This window comes from Callorhinus ursinus, unplaced genomic scaffold, assembly GCF_003265705.2.
Source record: "Callorhinus ursinus isolate GAN/ISIS: 27379988/994484 unplaced genomic scaffold, GSC_fseal_2.0 scaffold1, whole genome shotgun sequence".
NCBI lineage: Eukaryota > Metazoa > Chordata > Mammalia > Carnivora > Otariidae > Callorhinus > Callorhinus ursinus.
In genome coordinates, this window is record NW_027397063.1 from 134234599 (window position 1) to 134255364 (window position 20766).

The 20766-nt window shown below is 37.4% G+C and overlaps 1 protein-coding gene across 9 annotated transcripts in view; it reads left to right on the forward strand.

Annotated features, from left to right (window-relative positions):
* RBMS3 (RNA binding motif single stranded interacting protein 3) overlaps positions 1-20766 on the forward strand; it is a 1359336-nt gene that overhangs the window by 815925 nt on the left and 522645 nt on the right. For all 9 annotated transcript variants that reach the window (XM_073901133.1, XM_073901139.1, XM_073901145.1 and 6 more), the window contains one exon: positions 15341-15399. In XM_073901133.1, coding sequence (XP_073757234.1) covers positions 15341-15399 — 59 coding nt within the window. The remainder of the gene's footprint in view (positions 1-15340; positions 15400-20766) is intronic.

The window sequence follows — 20766 nt, forward strand, 5'->3', positions numbered from 1 at the left end:
GAGGAAACAATGAATGTTAGCTCCAAAGATACTTGTAGCAATATTAATTCTAAAACAGGCAACAGACACATACATTGGTAGGTGTCAGCTGCCCCCACCTTTAGTCTTTGAAAGTTGCTTGTTATGCCAACATATAGTGGACTGATGATATATATACTTGAAACAAAAACGAGAATAGAAATGCAGTACATGAGCTGTCACCTTTACATTCCTGAGGATAGTCTTTGGTACTTAATAACTTATTCTTTTTTTTTTTTAAAGATTTGATTTATTTATTCATGAGAGACAGACAGAGAGAGAGAGAGAGAGAGAGAGAGAGAGGCAGAGGGAGAAGCAGGCTCCCAAGGAGCAGGGAGCCCGATGCGGGACCCGATCCCAGGACGCTGGGATCATGACTTGAGCCGAAGGCAGACGCTTAACCATCTGAGCCACCCAGGCGCCCAATAACTTATTCTTAATAATTTCTTAACTAATTAAGAAATAAGCTAATGAGTTAATTAATTGCTGAGTTAGTGATAATAAAGATTCCCTTTTAAGTATGTACTTTACAAACCACCCAGTGAGGATCACTACTTTTTTCATACCTGCTTGTCTGTGTGTGGCTTACATTGTTAACATTTTCTAACAGTAGTGAAAGGATTTTTGTGTTAAATACATTGATTTTGGCATTGCTTATTCTTAAAAGTCATATAGAAAGTCCTTAAAAGCCTTAGTACTGGATTCAAGATTATATACGTGGTATGACTATCTGAAACACATAAATAAGAACAAACATATGTAGAAAAGGAAATTAACCAACATAGTAAGTGTTTGTGTGGTAGTGATATGAATAATTTCATCTTCCTATTTTTTCCTACATTTTCCAAATCTGACTTTATGAGATATATTACCTCTATAATGGAGAAAATAATCAACTTATTAAAATGTCAGTACTCAGGTGAGGAGTGGGCTAAAGACTATTAATAGAATTTTAATTTTATGGGCATGAAATGTAGTTTTTCATTACATTTAGTGTTAAGAAAAGCAGAACCAATTATGCTTTCATGCATATGAAAAATATATGCCATCTAAACGTATCAACTTTTACTTTGGCTTACCAGTGGTTAACTTTTAAGACAAGTGAACAAGAGGCCTCCTCCTGAGCAGAATATGTTCTATCTTGTCTGTATAGATGCATCTAGGTGAATTCCTGCTGTGTAATGCACATCTGTAACCATAGCACTTGTGGGGAACAGCTGAATTTTTCTTACATTTTCCTTTTAGCCCATGACCTTCTCAAGTGTCATAGGTGTGTTCTTTTTCATGCAAAACTTTTCCCCAGTGGAATGAAAGGAATGCACTCAGGAATGTATGTCTGTGTGTACCTGCAGTAGTAGTGGGCAGGGTTAAGGCAAATGAACCAGAAGTCACCAAGTTAAACAAACTTTGTAATCTGTGCAATTTATTAATTATGCTTTTTGGAATGTCTTTATAAACTCAGCCTGAATTTTCTGACCATTAAATAATTGAAAGATTGATCATTTCCCCAGCAACTACTGTTTGAGTATCTACTATAAGTTTTTCATTAAGCCAGAGTGCTTAACATGCCTTCTTTTATTGTCTTCCCACCCACCTGGTGTGATAGTTATATGTATTTTACACATACTTTAAAAAGTACTATGGATAATACCGAGAATATATAAAGCAAATAATCATCACATCGGTAATTGGACTTCACCATTGATTTATGTTATTATGAATTATTTGAATATCCACTGGACAGTGGGCATCCTGCTATTGATCCAAGGACTGGATCCTTTGGGATGACACAGAGCAGCTTTATCCAGTATACCTCTCACAATTTAATGTAGAGATTGATGTGTTGACAAAAAAAAAAAATGTGTTCTTATCCACTTTGTTTTGTAAGTGTTTACAATCAAGGATAAGAGAATTACTTTAAAGTTGGGCTTGATTCTCATCTTTTCTGCTTTTTGTCTGTGTGAGCTTTTAAAAAAAAATTCCCTTCATGGGACTGCTTCTTTCTACATTATATGGTTTAGTCTATTTTTCCCATTGTGAGTTCTGATCTTTTTTTTTTTTTAATGAAGCAGTGGCAGTCTTGTATTACTTAATCACAGAGATGCATTTTTAAATGTGATGAAGCTCAGAAAGATTCCACAGACAGCTCAAGACTATCATTCTTTTACAGACAAACCTCCCTGGGAAATGTCATTGAGTTCCTTGCATTAGGCTCTTCCTCATACCAATAGTAAAAACTGTGTATCCATTAAAAAGCTTAGAGCAGCTCCAATCCTATATGAAATTTGTCTTTCGGTATTTTACCTCACTTTCTTCCTTGAGTCTCTTTGTAGATTTAAAATAATATAATGCCATAAAACACTTTACAGTAAAGATTTTAAAGCTATGTCTTAGTTTGGCTCCTGAGTGATGTTATAGCTCACTCTCTTTTTGAATGAGATGCAGTGAATGTGCCGAATATAAGATATAAAAAGGGATGTACCATCATCCGTAGGATATACACTTTGCTGTGTTGCAAAGTGGGAGATATATCTCTGCCTAGATGCACTTGACCCTCATTGCCATGTGATTGTCTTGTCTGATGTTAGGGGTAAGATATAGAGTATCAACTCATTTATTCATCCATCTACTAAACACTTATTGAGTGAGTTCTGTATGTAAGGCCAGGAATATAAAATGAATAAGACCTAATCCCTACCCTTGAATAACTCATCCTCAATATAAGGACAGGAAAAGTTATAATACAGAACTATACAATGCATATTGCATTTTTGTCATTGATACCATTGATGATACTATGCCCTGGCTAATAGAGATAAACTCAATGTCTGTTGGATTATAACCAACATTGAAATTAGCTGCTTGGGGAAGAGAGAAAAGGCATAAGAAAGATGTGATATGAGCTAAGATGAGGAGGATGAGGGTAGTGACACAGAAAATCTAGGAGGAAATTTGTATGAAGCTAAGTGACCATGGCAGGATTGGGAATTACTATTTTAAAGATTTTATTTATTTATTTAGAGAGAGAGAACATGAGCATGAGCTGGGGTAGAGGCAGAGGGAGAAGGAGAGAGAGAGAATCTCAAGCAGACACCGTGCTGCACATGAAGCCCGAGGCAGGGCTTGATCTCATACCCCGTGAGATCACGAACTGAGCCAAAAATGCTTAACCAACTGAGCTACCCAGGCACTCTGTGAATTATTATTTTAACAGCAATCAGCACCATCACAAAACTTTTCTGAGAACCTGATTATGCACTTTGGTAACAGGGGATACAGTGGAAACCAAGAGTGTGCACTCCTCAGCTCAATGCCACTGCTTCTGAAATATGGCCCTCGAAATGGTTACATATACTATACATTTGATATAGTTTTTTCTTAATACTATTGAGGCCATAGATGATGTCAGGATTTTCAGAATCTGAGGTTTGATATCTTCCCCCAAATAGCAAATGCAAATTCTGCTGCAAAGCTACGTTTTTCATTATCCATTCAGTTGATGTTAGATTTACAGTTCTACTAGAATGCGCTATATGTTGTGAAGTCACAAGCTTCTTTAAGAAATGTTTCTTTAGAAGTGAGTTCTAACAATCAAGGATGAATGTCTGGCTATACTATTTCCAGTGAATGTTGGTCATTCCTCTGCCTTTTAGGGGCTTAATTATGTCCAACATCTGCAAAAGACTTAAGTGTTTTTGTGGCCCTTTGGTGGGCCAGAGGACTGACTTTTATCCAGGCTTGTTCATTATGTACTGATGACAGTGTGGTATCAAAGAAAGAGTAAGGATTTTGTAGCCAAATACACCTGAGTTTGAATGTAATCAGTATAATTCAATAGCTGTCAACTTGGACAAATAACAATACAGCTAACTTCTTTTTTTCATCTTTAAAAAATGAGAATAATAATATCAACTTCTTAAGGAGTTATAATTTGGAATAAAAGATCTAATTTACTCTGTGTAGTGACTGGCATGTAGCAAGTGTTCAGTTTATAGCATGTATATATGTGTTTGTATATAAATGTAGTCCAGTGTTTCTGATATAGAAAACATTGGCAGGTCCATAAAGGTAACTTAAAAATCAACAGATTTTCAGAGAGGATGATTATTCACCAAGCTCTATACTAGATATTTTGGAGGATGATCAGAGAAGCATAGAACATTATCTGGACCTCTGAAAAATCCAGGTCTGGTTGAAGAGACAATCTCCTAGAGAATAAGCAGATAATATCACAAAACAATAAGACAATAACAATGATAATAATAATATATTTTTAAAGATTTTATTTATTTATTTGAGAGAGAGAGAATGAGAGATAGAGAGCACGAGAGGGAAGAGGGTCAGAGGGAGAAGTAGACTCCCTGCTGAGCAGGGAGCCCGATGTGGGACTCGATCCCGGGACTCCAGGATCATGACCTGAGCCGAAGGCAGTCGCTTAACCAACTGAGCCACCCAGGCGTCCATGATAATAATAATATTAATACCAGGTGATTTTATGCAGGCTGTGAGCACAACTATTCAGATTTGGGAGAAATAGCTGGTGGACAAGAAAGTCAGAACAGGTAGTTTACCCTTGAAGGGCCTATGTTTGTTTGTTTGCTTTTTTAAAGATTTATTTATTTAGTTGACACACAGAGAGAGAAAGTACACAAGTAGGTGGAGTGGCAGGCAGAAAAGCAGGTTTCCAGATGAGCAGAGAACCCGACATGAGGCTCGATCCCAGAACTCTGGGATCACAACCTGAGCTAAAGGCAGACGCTTAACCGACTGAGCCACCCAGGTGCCCCTGAAGGGCCTATGTTATTTAGACAGAGAATCAGAGGCTGGAAGACATCAGTGGCAACATCACAAAGTGATAGTCCTCAGGTTCACTCTATGTCCAAGAGCTGTTTTATTTAGTTTTCACATTGTTTTACAAAACCCTAAGCCTTAAACTTCGAAAAGTCAGGAAATTTTGCTAAAAAATAAAGGTTTCTTTTCAAAAAAATCAGAAATCTTGGCATCATTGGGATCATATTCCTTCATGATAACAATGGCTGCAGATGAAAAGCAGATGCCCCTTCAACTGGGGCTGGAGCTCTCCAGTTCACTGTAATCTCCACCCTGTGAACATTTTGCTACTTTCTTCTTCCCTAGAAATATTTTCAGAGAAGGAAGAAAACAGAATATATGAGTTCAGCTTTGCTGTGCCATTTGAGAGGACCATTCAACACCCAAGGGGAAATATCAAATAATTCTAACTGGAGATTCTGGACTGAGGTTTCAGGGTAAAGGGAGATCCAGAGAGGGAAATGTCAGTGTGACACACAAAAAAATGGGAGTTCAAAGCATGGTAACAAAAGATATTTCTAATGTAATGGTTCTCATAATGTAGCCCTTGGACCAGCAATTCAGCCTCACCCATGAACTTGTTAGACATTCAAATTCTTGTGCCTAATCCCAGACAATTCCAGACAAGCTGAATAGGAAACTCTGAGGCTGGGGCTTAGAGTTATAAGAAGCCGTATGGATGATTCTGATGCATGCTATTTTTGAGAATTACCAGTGGAGTGGATACTGTAGCACCCAAACACAAGTGGGTTGAGGATTAAGCTTGAGGTACACCCACTTTTAGGAACCTGGAGGAGGAGAAGGGGTGAGTGAAGGAGATAAAGGAATATTTGTCTGCAATGTAGGAAGATAAGAACCAGGTCAGTGTAATGCATGGGACCCTAGAAAAGAATGTTTCAAGAGGAAGGTTTTTAAGAGGGCTAACTGATCACCCCCCCTGCAAAAAAGAGGGTTAAATGATAGTGAGAAGTCAAGGATGATGATAACAGATTATTTTATTTCTTAAGAAGTTACTAGTTAATTTTCAAAGTTCTATTCCAATAGATAAAAGCCAGTATTTAGGAGTTAAGTAAAAAATAGATAATGAAAATAAAGAAGTAGCCTGGGCAGAGCAATCATTTCAGAAAAGACTGGCAGGGAATGCAAAGAGATGATAGTGTGTGGAAGGAGAGGGTCTGCAAGTGTGCAAGGGCAGGCAGAGGGGAAGGAGCCCTGGCACCAGGAAAAAGGTTAAGTTTCAGAAAAACATAGGTGATATATAGGGAAATAAGGGCAGAGACAGTTGTGGCAGCGATGAATGGGACTTGGAGGAGAGAAAAGGAGGAGTGGTGACTCTCTTTTTGAGAGAGGACAGTGGCAGGAGGAGCTAGGGCTGAGAGACAGCATACTGAAGTTTTGGCAGACCATGTGCTCTGAGGTCAGCCTGCCTGGGACTGGATTCTGCTTTTGCTACTTCCTGGTCATGTGATCTGGGGGAAGTTACTTAAGTCTCTGTCTCAATGTCCTTATTTGTAGACTATAGCTAGTGATAGAGCCTAACACACGGGGTTATTGTGATGATTGACAAGAGTGGATATATTTAGAAAGCTGAGAACAAGTTCTGGCCCATAGAAAGTGCTATAAAAGTGTCAACTAAATAAAACACATCGGAATGGTGATTAGAGCAGTTTTAAAGGGGAGACCCATGAATTCTTGACAAGATGACTTTGCTTCTGATAAAAGAGGTATTTAAAATCTCTCGAATCTAAAAACCACTTACAGAAAAGACCTTGAGACTTGGTAGTACAGGATTGGGTTCTTGAAAACAAAATGGCACAGGAAGTAGAGTACTGTTCACAGTCAAGTATGCATGAGTAAACCAGGAACTGACAGCAGTGAAAACCAAGGAATGCCAGGTCAAGGGGTAGTAGACCAAGTACAATGACTCGTTAGCTGATGGCCCGGGAAGGAGAAACTAGAAAATGGGTAGGTCTGGGGTTCTGAACTAAACCAGTAGATGCTGGTGCAAAGTTAGAAGGTAAAAGTCTTTGGGAAGATGGCGGGGGGTGGGAGCGCGGGCAGCATTGACATGGCTGAGTCTGGAGAACAGGCTGAACAAGTCATTAGGGATTGCCAGGAGGAGACTGAGCAAGTGAAGAAGAAATTGTGAATTGACTCGGAGTATAAATGAGAAGCCATATGAGTGCTAAGGCACGTACTTCCTAAGTGGGTTTTGCTGGCTCTATCAAAGTCAAGGGCAGCTGGCTGGCTTAGTCAGTAGCGTATTTGACTTTTGATCACAGGGTCCTGAGTTCGAGCCCCACATGTGGTGTAGTTTACTTAAAAACAAAACAAGAGAAATTTTATCCAAGTAATCATTTTTATACCATAAATTAAATATATAGGCAACAAAGCATAAGGCAGGATTTAGTAAGAGATCAGAAGGAATTTCAACATGCCACACATCATAGTAGGAGTTTTAACACACACTGTTTTATTTCATCCTACAGCCATTTCTAAAAGCAGATCCTACAGATCAGGAAAACTGGGGTGCCGAGGCATTGAGTAATTTGTCCCACATCATAGGGATGGTGGAATTGGGATTCAAGTCCATATTAATTGAACAAAAGCCATTTTCTTTCCACATTAGCAGACCAAATGTTAAAGAATGTTAAACAAGCTGAAACGTGCTATGATCAGTTGCAGAAAGTACACAAAAGATGTGATTTCAATCGTGTTTGCATGGAAACCCCTTTCTCACAAGCTTTCACTAAGAAGGTAGGGTATGTACCTTAACTATGTAACCAAAATATATAATCTAAAGTATAGTCCACGGGTTACCAACTCCAAGAACCAGCGGCTTAATGATTTTGTTTTGTTTTATTTTAGAATTTGAAAGTATTCATCTTTGGTCTGGTATATCTGCTCCAGGTTTATACCCATTTCTAATTAAAGGACCAACAAAAGCACTAACTGGTTCTAATCATCTGCTTGCCAGTTTTCTCACTGTATTAGCACTCTAATTCAATCAAACCACTAATTAACCACCAGTTATTTTAAGTGAAGGAAGAGAGTTAACATAGACATGGCCCATGTGTTTTCACTGGACTTTCTAAAAAGTACCTGAAAAAATTCCAAACCAGATCTACTTGGGTTTTAAGTAGTCATTATATTGGCTATATTAAGCAAAAACTCTGACAAAAAATTATAGTCTGCCTTTTCAACATGGAATATCATTTGATCAAAGGCAAATATTGTTTGCAGTTTTGAAAGTAGTTTTCCGTGTCTGCAGAAAGCTCCCTTAGTCTCTGGAGTCTTGCAAATAACTAACCACATGTGCTTTGCTGTTGGTGTGTTATTCTCTTGAAGTGGTGGTTCTCAAAACACTATCTAGCTGTAGTGGTGTCACCTGGGATCTTGTTAGAAATGCAAATTCTTCAGACCCACCTTCTACCTACTGAATCAGTATTTCTGGAAGTAGGGCCCCGCGATTTGTGTGTTAATAAGCTCCTCCGAGAGACTCTGGTGCACATTAGCCTTTGAGGACCATTGTCTGAGGGTTGGTCAGATTGTAAATGTAATGTTATAGCCGTAGAATTTTGGTGAGACTATTTGTGAAAATAGTAATTTGCTAAATAACACACTGGTGTAAAAAATAAACTTTTTTGGAGGAATTGTTTTTATTATTCCTCAGAAGAATAAAAAGCTTCTGATTGCCAAAATGTTGCCCTTTCTTCAAACACTTCCTCTTCTGAGAAGTTTTCTTCAATTCTCCCAACTGGAAACTCTTATTTTGTGTTCTTTGTAATGTGTTATTCTCAAGTTGTAAGTTAATAAATGGCATTTTAGTTTGTGCAATGGACTTGTGAAATTAACTTGGTGTGGATCCATGATTCAAGAGTTTGACTATCTCTGGGGTGGGCAAGGGAGGGAAAGAATGTCCAGACCACAAGGCTAAGAACCAGGTTCTAGATTATTAGTTGCCTCTTCTGGGTGTTGCTGGGATACTTCTTGGCTTCTGTCATCCACACAGGTGTTGGATGACAAAGAGTTTGGGGGTGATAGGTTAGAGCTTGGAGGTACCAACTGTGAAATCCTTGAGCAAAGCATTAAAAGGAGAACAGTGGTTTGGATATTCTCACTTCTCTTCCTTTTTCCAAAGCTTACCAGGTCTTAGATGTTATTGTATTAGTTGGCTAGGGCTGCCATCACAAAATATTGCACACTGGGTGGCTTAAATGACAAAATTTATTTTCTCACAGTTCTGGACGTGAGAAGTGTGAGATCCAGATGTTGGTGTTTCTTTTGAGGCCTCTCTCCTTGGCTCACAAATGGCTGTCTTACCTCAGTGTTCTCACGTGGTCTCTCCTTTGTGCCTATCTTTGTCCTAATCTATAAGGACACCAGTCATGTTAGATTTAGGCCCTCCCATCTGACCTCGTTTTGCCTTAATTATCTATAGGCTGTCTTTCTGAATATGGATTACATTCTGAGGTACTGGTGGTTAAGACTTAAACACATGAATTTTGAGGGGACATAGTTCAGCCCACCAGTTATTGCTGGCTTTGGCCACTCAGTGGTAGATTGAACTTGTTAATGCTTCAGGATATTACTGAGCTGTGGACTTGTAGATGAAACCTGGCTGATGTGGCCAATCGAAGGAATGGCCCCACCACATTCCTACTGGATCCCTAAAGCCATAGCTATATTCCATTAACATCCTAAAATGCCAAAGAATGAATGAGCCATCTAGAAGTAGGCAAACAGCCACATTTGCTGAAAGGATAATGTTTCACTCGTTAAATAAATGCAGTACCTTTTTTGAGTCTGGTATCAATACAGAAGGCATGTGAAAAATGAGTTAGCTGGGAGTTAATTGACTGCGGAGACTCTATTTTCAGTCTTTGCCTGTATTTTTTGAATTAATATACACAGTGGGTGATTCAGCAAAAGGATTTAAAAATAAATTCTTTATAGAAAGATCCCACCAATTTGATGTCTTCATAATGCATGATGAGTAGACCCATAATAGTTCTATTTTCTTTTCAACTTTGGAAAATAAAAGATGCCATTTGTTCAAATTAAGCTTGTATGTGGAATAATCAAGTGTATCAACAAACAGTTTGACCCAGATGCTGTTTAAGAATAAGAATAAATGCCAGAAAGAATTGGCCGTTCTTTAAAAAATTAAATGTAAAACTTGAGCTGACAAGCTAGGGTAAAAGTCAGTTAATAGACAACACATAACCATATAAAACTCAGTTATGAAAACATAAAATATAATAATTGGGTAGTTATTACAAATTGGCTACTGTTTTACAGAGTGCTCTTAGAGTGGAAAGAAAATGTTATTTGGGACCTGGCCGCATTTGGAGAATGCACTGGCCCTCTGGATAGCTGGTGAATATGCAGGTATTATGTGGAGTCGCATATTTTTATGTCTAAAACCATCTTAGCAATGTGAATTAGGGGTTTCTCACATTGGCTTAGAGAAGGTGCTGAATGTAAGAATCAGGATACTAAATGTGTTCACTTCATTTATTTGTTTCCCCTGAGAAGTTGAACCCATCCTGGAGGAAGTTGACTGTGGATAATCCTGTATCTCTTCTGGCTGTATGAAATGAAAGCATGGACAAGTGAATTGGATTTGTCTGGAAGCTTCTGGAGCCAGAAGCACATGGCACGAGTGCTCAGGTGTCTGTTTCCAGGCATCATCCTGAAATAATCTGATCGCATATTTTGCGACCATTTTCAGATTTTGCTTTCTACTCGTGGGTGTCATAAAGAAAAACTTTATGAATACTTACAGTCTTGCTCTAAACCCAAAGAAGGGGAAGAGTGAAGAAGTGAGATAACTTATGTTTGGAAATACCTTTGCCTCAGAGGTATTTTTTCTTCAGAATGTATAAAAATGTGTCGTTAGCCTGTATAGTAGTTTTTACTCTAGTCCATTAGGATACTTTGACAAAACATCAGGAAGAAAGATTTGATATAATTCTTCACAGGTAGATGACGTAGGTGGCTTTTCTGTTTATGGTGGTTTGGATCTTTAAAAAAAAAAAAAAAAAAGCCTAACCTTTATTTACCTCCATCAGATGTTGACTTTGCAGAGCATGGAGAATACAGCACCAGTCATGCAGAAAGTACCTGTTTGTCACTGGGAGAGTTCAAACATGAACTGGAACCAATGGCCCATTAAATACCTTCTCTTGTTGTTTAAAGCATATCACAGCTTTGTGAAATAATTGTTAGTGCAAAATACTGTAACTGAGCCAAAGAATCAAATTTTTTTAACTCTAGTCACACTAGTGGCTACGTCAGGTACTCTCAGTTGTGTTCCATTGTTTCGTGATTGGGCACTATTGGACAGCCTTGCCTGAGTGTAATTAGGAATAGGGAAATCAAGAAATAGCATAATTTACTTTTTGGTGTGTGTGTGTGTATGTGATGAGTGATTTTCCACTCATAGTAGCATTATAATGCTTCCTGGGACATAATATTTCGTTTTAGGATAAAGTTGCTTGCCAAAATATTTACAAATGCTTTCCATAAGAAAGCATTTCCTTCCTTTCCTTTTTTTTTTTTTTTTTTTTGGTTTTAATAAAATGAAAGCTTTTTCTTTCTTTTTTTTTTTTTTTTTTTTTTTTTACATATACTACATTCAGTGAAGGAAAAGAAAGACATCCTAGTAATATTGGCACATCATAGGCTAAAAGTCCCATTGGGAGATGTAATTCACTATGAGATACAGTAATTTTTAGTTTCCTCTTTAAAAGAGAGCTAAATTTTAATTTGGAAGGTACTTATATATAAAATTTTCAAGAGTAGCTTTAGAAAGCAATTAAGAAGGATTTTTGTCTTAAGGGTTTGTGTGCCTGATGTTAGATGGTTATAAATGTTCTAAATTCTTTTTCTTCCTCTAGTTTTTACTTCTCCCACACTGTATTGAATAGTGCTTTGTGTGGAAAAAAAAATTTCAGCAAATGTTCCCTTTCTTCTCCCTTTTTGTTTTCTACACTAAGATACATATAGTCTTGCAAATGTTTACTTGCCTGAATAGCCCAAATCTAGCAAACATTACTGTCATTAATAGGTACAATTTTAGAGGGGCGGCTGGGTGGCTCAGTCAGTTGGGCGACCAACTCTTGATTTTGGCTCAGGTCATGATCTCAGGGTTGCATGATCCAGCCCTGTGTGGGGAAAGTCTCCTTGAGATTCTCTCTCTCTCCCTCTTCCTCTGCCCTTCCCTATGCTCACGTTCAATCTCTCTCTAAAATAAATAAATCTTAAAAAAAAGGTACTGTTACAGATACTTTAAACCACTGTAGACTGAAGAGACTGTGCAAATATGATAGTATTTTACTGGTTCTTTTCATAAAAGAGAAACTCTTGGGATGAAATAAAGCTTGAAGGAGAGTCTGTATGTGTTTGTTGGAACGGGGACATTGGGGGGTGACAAATTTTGGAGGAAGTGGGCTTGTTTAAAAATAGGCATGAGGTAATAGACATTTCAGTAGTACCTAACAAACATACAAACAAACAAAAGCTTTGAACCTATGGGTATTTGAATGGTTAAGTACAGTGACAACATAGTTAATCTAATCCCTACCATTAAAAATAACAATATAAATGGTAAATATAAATTATCCTTCCAAATTTCTTAGTGGAAGATTTAGACAGTCTAAGTATTAATGTTTTAAACTGTCCTTTGGGACAGGACTTTATCCCCTTCCACTTCTTAACCACCTCAGAGAATACCAAGGACTAGAGACATTTTTATATAGCAGATAACAGGAAGGAAATAATCACAAAAAGAGCTAATATTTAATGAGCACTTATTCTATGCCGGCCACTGTTATCATTGCAGTAAACCCCACTTAACCCTCAAAACAACCTTATGAGGTAGAGATTATTATCATTTTATATATTTGTACGTAGATGTATATAATTTTAAATAGATAGTAGTCTAAATGAATATTTAAATAAATGGATTTATGTAATTATAGATGGTGAGATGATACAAAAGACACATAAGGCTTACTTAGCCAATCAAATATACCCAGGCTGAATCGAGATTTGAGTCATGACAGTTTTTTGTCATAGCGTATTCTTTTCACCACTATACTATATTGCCCTGGAGTTGAATACCTGAATTCCCAAAGACATGAAGATTGATTAAAGTGGAAGAGTTGACAGGCATCTGGGTGGCTCAGTTGGTTAAGTGACTGCCTTTGACTCAGGTCATGATCCTGGAGTCCCGGGATTGAGTCCCACATTGGGCTCCCTGCTCAGCGAGGAGCCTGCTTCTCCCTCTGACCCTCTTCCCTCTCATGTACTCTTTCTCTCTCTCATTCTCGCTTTCTCAAATAAATAAATAAATAAATCTTTAAAGTAGAAGAGTTAATATGTGTAGCTTCTCTGTTTTGGAGGCAGTTGGTATAATGGTTAAGCACTGTACCAGTCTTAAAAATCCCATATTCCAGTCCCTCCTATAACTTTCACAAATTATGTGATTTTGATCAAGTTAGTGATCTCTTAGATTACATTTTCTACATTTGCAAAATGATAGTAGACACTTTCAGCCCTAGCTCTCTCTGATTTATTTAACTATAGAGTTATAGTTATAAAGGTGTGGAAAATGCAGTGGTACCAGGCATGCAAGCAGCTGAAATGTGAGGATTATGCTGGCAAAATCTACTCAATTCAGTTTTGGATAGCTTCATCTCAGTTCTGGCTGACTTTAGTAAGGGGCATGTAGGTGACTCGTGGGAATTATCTCAGACCCCTTCATCTAAGTAGATACAAATATTCTAGTTCCTATTGTGACCTATTGATAGGTTAACTCATAATGATTTTCAAAGCTATTGGTGCTATTATTTTCATAATGACATCAATTCCATGAATTTCTAGAGGACCCTCAGTCCATCCTTGGTCAAACCATCTAAGAGGTACCTGGATGGCTCAGTCAGTTGAGTGTCTGACTCTTGATTTTGGCTCAAGTTCATGATCTTAGGGTCATGAGATCAAGCTTGTTGTTGGGGCTCTGTGCTGGGCATGGAGTCTACTTGAGATTTTCTTTCTCCCTCTCCCTTTGCCCCTCCCCACCCTGGCCCAGGGGTGCTCTCTCTCTCTCTCTCTCAAAAACAAACAAACAAACAAAAAACAAATTAAGATTGTCAACCCAATGAAGTACACTTACAAAAAATCTACAGTGGCAATCTTAATTTTTATTTTACTGAGAATCTTTATCATGAATTTTGCCAAAAAACAAAAACAAGCCATAAACATCTGGGGGGGAAAAAAGAAAAGAGGCGAAGGCATTTCTAGCACAATGACATTATCAACACTAGAATATTAATAAATGACCACCAAAATGCTCCAAAGAATTAAAGATATAATAAGAGGGTATTGTAAATGCAAAAGAAACAGTGGTGATAGGGAACCTAGTTTATTCTGACATGGAATATTTACTATTTGTCATATATACTCACACTTGGTTAGGAACACAGAATTAAAAGAAAACTTGCCAAACATGTTGTAACATGACTGGAATCTCGAACATAAGTATGAATTCTTAGTAAACTTGGCACTTAAATTTGCATTATAATTTCTCCATGTTACGATGATTCAGGAGCATCCTTCATGGAATCCTAAAGAAGGACAGGGTTTTAGAAATTATCTTCTTCAGTCCTATCATTTATACCTTAGGAAACAGGCTTAAAGAGATTTTCATTCTCCATATTACCCATCTTTGAAAAAACAAAACCTAGACTAGGTCTTTTGCAAGAGATGATAAAATAATGAATATACTTATATGTGTTTATGGTAGAAACTTTAACGTAGATGAAGTACCATTGGATTACTTGTATCGTTCATTTATTTATAGCAAACATTTATTGGGTTCCTATTACATATGGTGGCAGGCACTGAGAATACAAAACTCAGTCCTTATCCTCAATTAACTTACAGTATGTATTTAATAGCAAAAAAAAAATCCTATTTATCTTAGGAGCACTGCTAGGAAATCTTAATATTTCAATTTAACCCTCTCCCAAATCCTGAAAGGGAATTACTACAATTCTCATTTTTTACAGATGAAAAAAATAGTTTTGGAGAAGTTGTGTTAAACTGCTCAGCATTGCAACACTAGGTCAGCGCCAGAGCTGGATGTAAGCCCTGTTTATCCCTGGCGCCAAGGTCTGTGCTTTTCTCCAGCAATCCACAGTATGATTTACTTTGATCACAATCACACGCAACCCCCTTTCAGCCACCTATGACAGCCTGACAGGTCTATTTTTGAAGGCTCAACCCAGTGATTATGTAGGGAAGCACATTCTCGAGTTATAAAGAAGAACTGGTGAAAAGTGATCATCCAGGTGTGAAATGGGAGTGCAGAGCTTATTTTCTTGGTTTATTCCTGCTCAACTGTGTGTATACCAATGTTCATTAAGATATTTTAAGCGTCTTCATTGGGCTATAATAACATGGATTTTTCCCTCTCTCTCTCTTTCAGGTATGGAAAAATTGTATCCACAAAGGCAATTCTGGACAAAAACACAAATCAGTGCAAAGGTATGTGTAAGGGCATCTGTACCATGGATTCTTGCTGGATTGATGGCTCCTCCAAGGCAGAGGTCCAGGCACCAACTGCACAATGATCACGATGTACAGTATATGGCAAACCTCTTTAATAATGCTGAGGCTTTGATGAGTTGTATTTCTAGTAACATTGTTCATTAATTTTTTTCATTAACAAACAAAATGAAAATCACAAATCAGAACAAGTATCAAATTGCTTCAGCGTAAAACTAAATTACCTCTTAACAACTTTGGGTTGTCTGATTTGAATGATATCATCAGTGATGCAAATTGATTTCCTATATAAAAATGAGGAACTCTGGGGAAAAGTTCCCCATGCAAAGTACGTTTTAATTTATCTGTTCTTTAAAGCTTTTGCAGCATGGGTTGACTAGGAATTAATTTATGGATGGGCCCATTCTGTCTAAGCTTCTGCTGTCAGCATCTCTCGGGATCTGAGTTGGTATCTTATTAAGTCTTTTTTGTTTGTTTGTTTGCTTCCCCCTGGAAACATTTCTGAAGTTATGTGACTATATCTATGACTCATGTTTCTTCATGTCTGGGAATCCCATACTCTTTCAAGGGTTGCGTTATATATTATTTGTGAAATCTGTATGGTCTCTCTTGCATGACTCAGTTCTTACTAGAAAATTGGAATGCTTCTTGTAACATATGTTATTTGTTGTTCCTGTAATCCAGCCTTTTTTGTAATACTGACATCAAGAAGTATGGTAGAGCCAACATCATTCTAAATACTGCTCCTATTTCACATACAGATATAATGTGCATATGTTTTAGGAACAGACACTCATATACTGAAAATATATCGTAGCCTACTTGGGTAATGGTAGTCAGGTTCTATTCAGCAATAAAAAAACAAAACAAAACAAAACAAAACATTGCACGTCTCCTAAAATCTCACAAATGCACTAGGTATTTAGGTACTACAAGCCAAAAAATAAGAAGACAGGTTCCTGTCATTTAATTGTTCATTTTGAAAAGAAAACCAAAGAGAAAACCAAGAAACTAATCCTAACATGTTTACTAGGATCAGTGTTATTGGCCTAATACATGTGAAAGTGTAACATAGGTATCCATAATAGAGATACGCACAAAACACTGTGAGAGGAGAAGATGAAGATTTCTTTTGGGGGAATGAAGTTTATAAAGGCAAGTCAGAATGGATGAGCTTGGGAAAGGTCTGGGAGAAAGAATTTTAGGATGTAATTGAGCAGACCCACATAGCTAGAATAGAAGAAACTCCTAACACTCCTATCCACATTTTCTTGTAATAGCTTATTTAATTCTCTCTCTCTCTCCAAAAAGACTTAAACTCAATGAAGACAGCACCTATGTAACCTAGAAAGATTACCTTCGAAGTGAGATATTGCAGGGGAATGCTTGACTATCTGTTGGGGATGCTAGAAGAAAATATTAGAACATATCTCTGTTTTTATATCAACCTCCTGTGTGTGATTTAGAACATATTAGTGTAATTTTACAAATGCGTATGTTTTAAACATACAAATGAATTTTGGGTTTGCTAATACAAAATATTTTTATTCATTGTAATAAGGATTTAAAAAGTGGTTTGGAGACTACTAGTCTCGTAATAAGCACTGATAAATACAGAAGGAGATGAAAGAGGGAGGGAAAGATGGAGGAAAGGGAGAGAGGAAGGAAGGGAGGAAGGAAGGGACCCTGGAACCTCCTAGGGAAAGCATTTAATAGAAGAGTAGCTAAAGAGGACCTTATGGGAAGCCCGAGGGCTATTAGACCTTTTGCCTTGAGGGCAGTATAAAGAAGGTGGAGTGAACATGTGGTCATCCTACACACACAAATAAAAGCCTCCAGTCACCTTTTCAACATTTGGAGCCTGTGGATTAACAGTGGTGATTCTGAATCATAATCTTCCTCAAATACATGGAGGTGGGTATCCTTTTAGGAAAGTAAGCACTCATGATCAGAAAGGTATTACTGTCACTTTCATGTTTGAGGGAAAATATTATTTTAATGATATTCTGAATCCTATATAGAATATTCTTTTCAGAAAAAATGGCCCTTGAAATGGTTACCAGTACAAATGACATGCAGTTGGGAAGAGGCAGCAATTATATTTATGGAAAATTGTTTATAGTTCCCCAATGATAACCAGGGGAGTGCGTTTCTAAGGTTGGAAGGAAGATGTGACATCATTGAGGAGTTCAAGGAACTGATAAAATAAGACATTGAAACAACCATCTAAGTATTTATTGAAATAGCCAGGAACTGAAGCAGAATAGTATTGGGGAAAGTAACTGATCCAGAAGGTATTTGTAGAGAGCTAAGAGCAATGATACCTGGGGGTCTATAGACAATAGTGAAAATGAAGATTCACTGGTTGTAAGATTTTATGATGAAAGATTCTAAATTGGAGATTTTAAGTAGGAGCAAAACCAGATGGATTTAGGAGCAAGGAGAACTCCACACTTATAGATCCATTGGGAGAGATGTTAGAAAGGAAAAACAAAATACAAAAACCAACAAACACTTAAAAGGGCTGCGAAGGAGCAGTGTCTTCCGGGTGAGTCAAGAAACAACTGGAAACATGCGTATTAAAGTAATTTGCAGTGATAGTTATATCCACTCAGGTAGCAAACATTATTTCACGCAGGCGAGCCAATGCTGGTTCCTGTCTATCTGGTCACCCATCTGTTGGCATCATCCTAAATTAGTAGAGACTTCTTATAAAGTCAGTGTGGAGAGAGCAATAAAAGGCGTATTATTGACTCTAGTAATCACACTGAGAACGTTGTCCCAAATATTTTATTCAAACAAATGTTTAAAGGATGTGTAAATAGGCACATGCTGAGCACTCTTTCATTCTCTGTATTGGACACAAGTATAGGCAACCTCCCAATTCTAGCTTATGGAGCATATACAACTGACACGGCCATTGCAATGACAGGAAAGAATACTAAACTATGTCAGATGATGAACATGTTTATTATAGGAAGTTAAATGAATATAGAGGAATATAAAATCATGTGTAAAATAAATACAGAACTAGGTAAATATTTGAGAGTAAGTATGGCTTACAGTTATATCTGTGGTAAAGCCAGACTGCCTGGTTTGAACACTGCCTCTCCACTAAGTAAGCTGTGTGATCTGTGGTAAATGACTCAACATTTCTGGGTGCCTCAGTTTCCCCATCTGTAAAATAATAATAATAATAGTAATAATATGGCCTGATTTGATGGGTAAGTGAGTTCTGCATGGATAACATTCAACAACACCTGGTGTCAGCTGTGGTATAAAATACTGGCAATATTAAACAAAAAAATATATCAAGGGGGTGAGAATATGGGTGCTAGATTATTATTAACTTTACATTTCTCCAAATCTGTTGTCTTTTCAGACAAAACAAACAAACAAAACAAAACAAAAACAAAAACAAAACCAGTTCTTGGAAAAATGATCTGGTTTCACTTATATTTATTATATTTATGTTTTGGTGGTTCTTTTTATGAACTATGAGGAGCCTATGACTATACATTTCTTTGTTTCTTGTAAAATAATGTCAGATGAAAATGGTAATCAATTGGGAGAGAATATTATGTTTTGCTTTTTTAAATAATCGGCAGAAATTGAGTTCTTCTTGACTGTGGATTTCTTAAGGAAGGGAATGGAAAGGGTGACGTGGCTTTTTCAAACAAAATCACGAGCTTGTCATTAGAGAATGCAAATTGGATTTGGTCTTCTCTGAGACACTTGCTTCTGAACCATTTGCAACTTCGCCTCCAGACTCCGGCTGTGCAATTAAAACCAAATCTTAGGAAGACAGGATTTATTTATTTTTGTTTTTAAGGATATGATATGAATTCAATTTTTCATGAGCTGTTGCACATGCAGTATATTACATGCAAGTTTGTATTTAGTGGGGTGTGAAGAAGTACATTCACTAGTCTCCTTGAAGATGAAAAGAAAAAGCCTCAAAATGAACCTTGATATATTAGCCCAACCTTAGACTCTTACCCTAACTTAGCATCTGAAAGAAAGGCTTTTGTTCCCTCCTTGTATCCCACCCACACCCTGAAGTTCTCCACAGTAGGCAGGCCCAGAGAAACACACTCACTCTCTATTCTGGAAGGGGTCATGGAGAACTCCTTCAACATAACCTCTCGTCTTCAAGATTGTTCTTTCTTGGGTGGTGGCTGTGGCAGTTTTCATTCTGTAAAATATGGCAACATAAAACAAAACAGTCACCGTCAGGCCAAAATGACCAGAAATTGCTGAACAAAGCAGGCAACAGCTCCAGATGGAGATTAATGAAAAGCAGACCACAGTTCATTCAGATACGCAAATGCAAAGACCAAATAAGGGCTATTGTACAAGACACAGAGATTTGCACTGCTTTGTTTTTTTGTTTGTTTGTTTTCCTGCTTTTCTCCATATGTTTCCCTCTGGGTCCAGTATATTTACTAATTTAAAAAGTCAGGGAAAATTAAATGAAAGAAGCCATTGAAAACGTGGTGTAAATCTTCAATGAATTTACTTGTCTCTGCCTTTTCCTGCTTTTTAAGTTTGGCTTCCTCTGTACCCCTCCCCACACCATTTTTCTGACAGGCTATGTGTTTAGAGCAGAGGGAATGAGTAATGGATATTCCATAGAAAGTTTCCATGCCTAATAGCCATAGGATATAAGCATAGTTAGCGTGTGCCAAGCATACCAACTTCTAAGAGTTTGAAATACTTCCTTTTGCCTTTGTTGTCACAAGCTGGTTGAATTATACTTATGGAAGCTTATGTTGCCTTTAACATTTCATTGGGCCCTTAAAATCAAAGTTGAAGACAAGTATCTCAAAAGATCTGAAATCATCCAGGGAGGATATCATTCATTCTTTATTAAATGAAATCACAAATTGTTATTTCTTCTGTAAGAAAAATAATTCTGCATGCTCTACTAATTTTATAGAGGGGGATAGAACCCTCCTAGATTGTTTCAAGGTGGGGTGTGAATGAATCCATTTGGCAGTTCTAGATTCATGGCCATGTCACACATTTTTTAAAAGATTTATTTATTCATTTTTAGAGAGAGAGAGTGCACAGGTTGAGGTAGGGGTAGAGGGAAAGCATCCCAAATCTGCTGAGTGCAGAGCCCAGTGAGGGACTCGACCCCGCAACTCCGAGATCATGACCTGAGCCAAAATCAAGAATCAGGCCCAACAGACTGAACCAACCCAGGCACCCCACACATTTTTTTTGAAGTATTTTAGGTAACTAGATATGAGGCCATATACTTGGACAGCTTTGGAAGTGTTCAATTTCTTTACCATTTAATTTTCTTCCTTACTGACAGGGAGTATTTATATAGCAAATGAG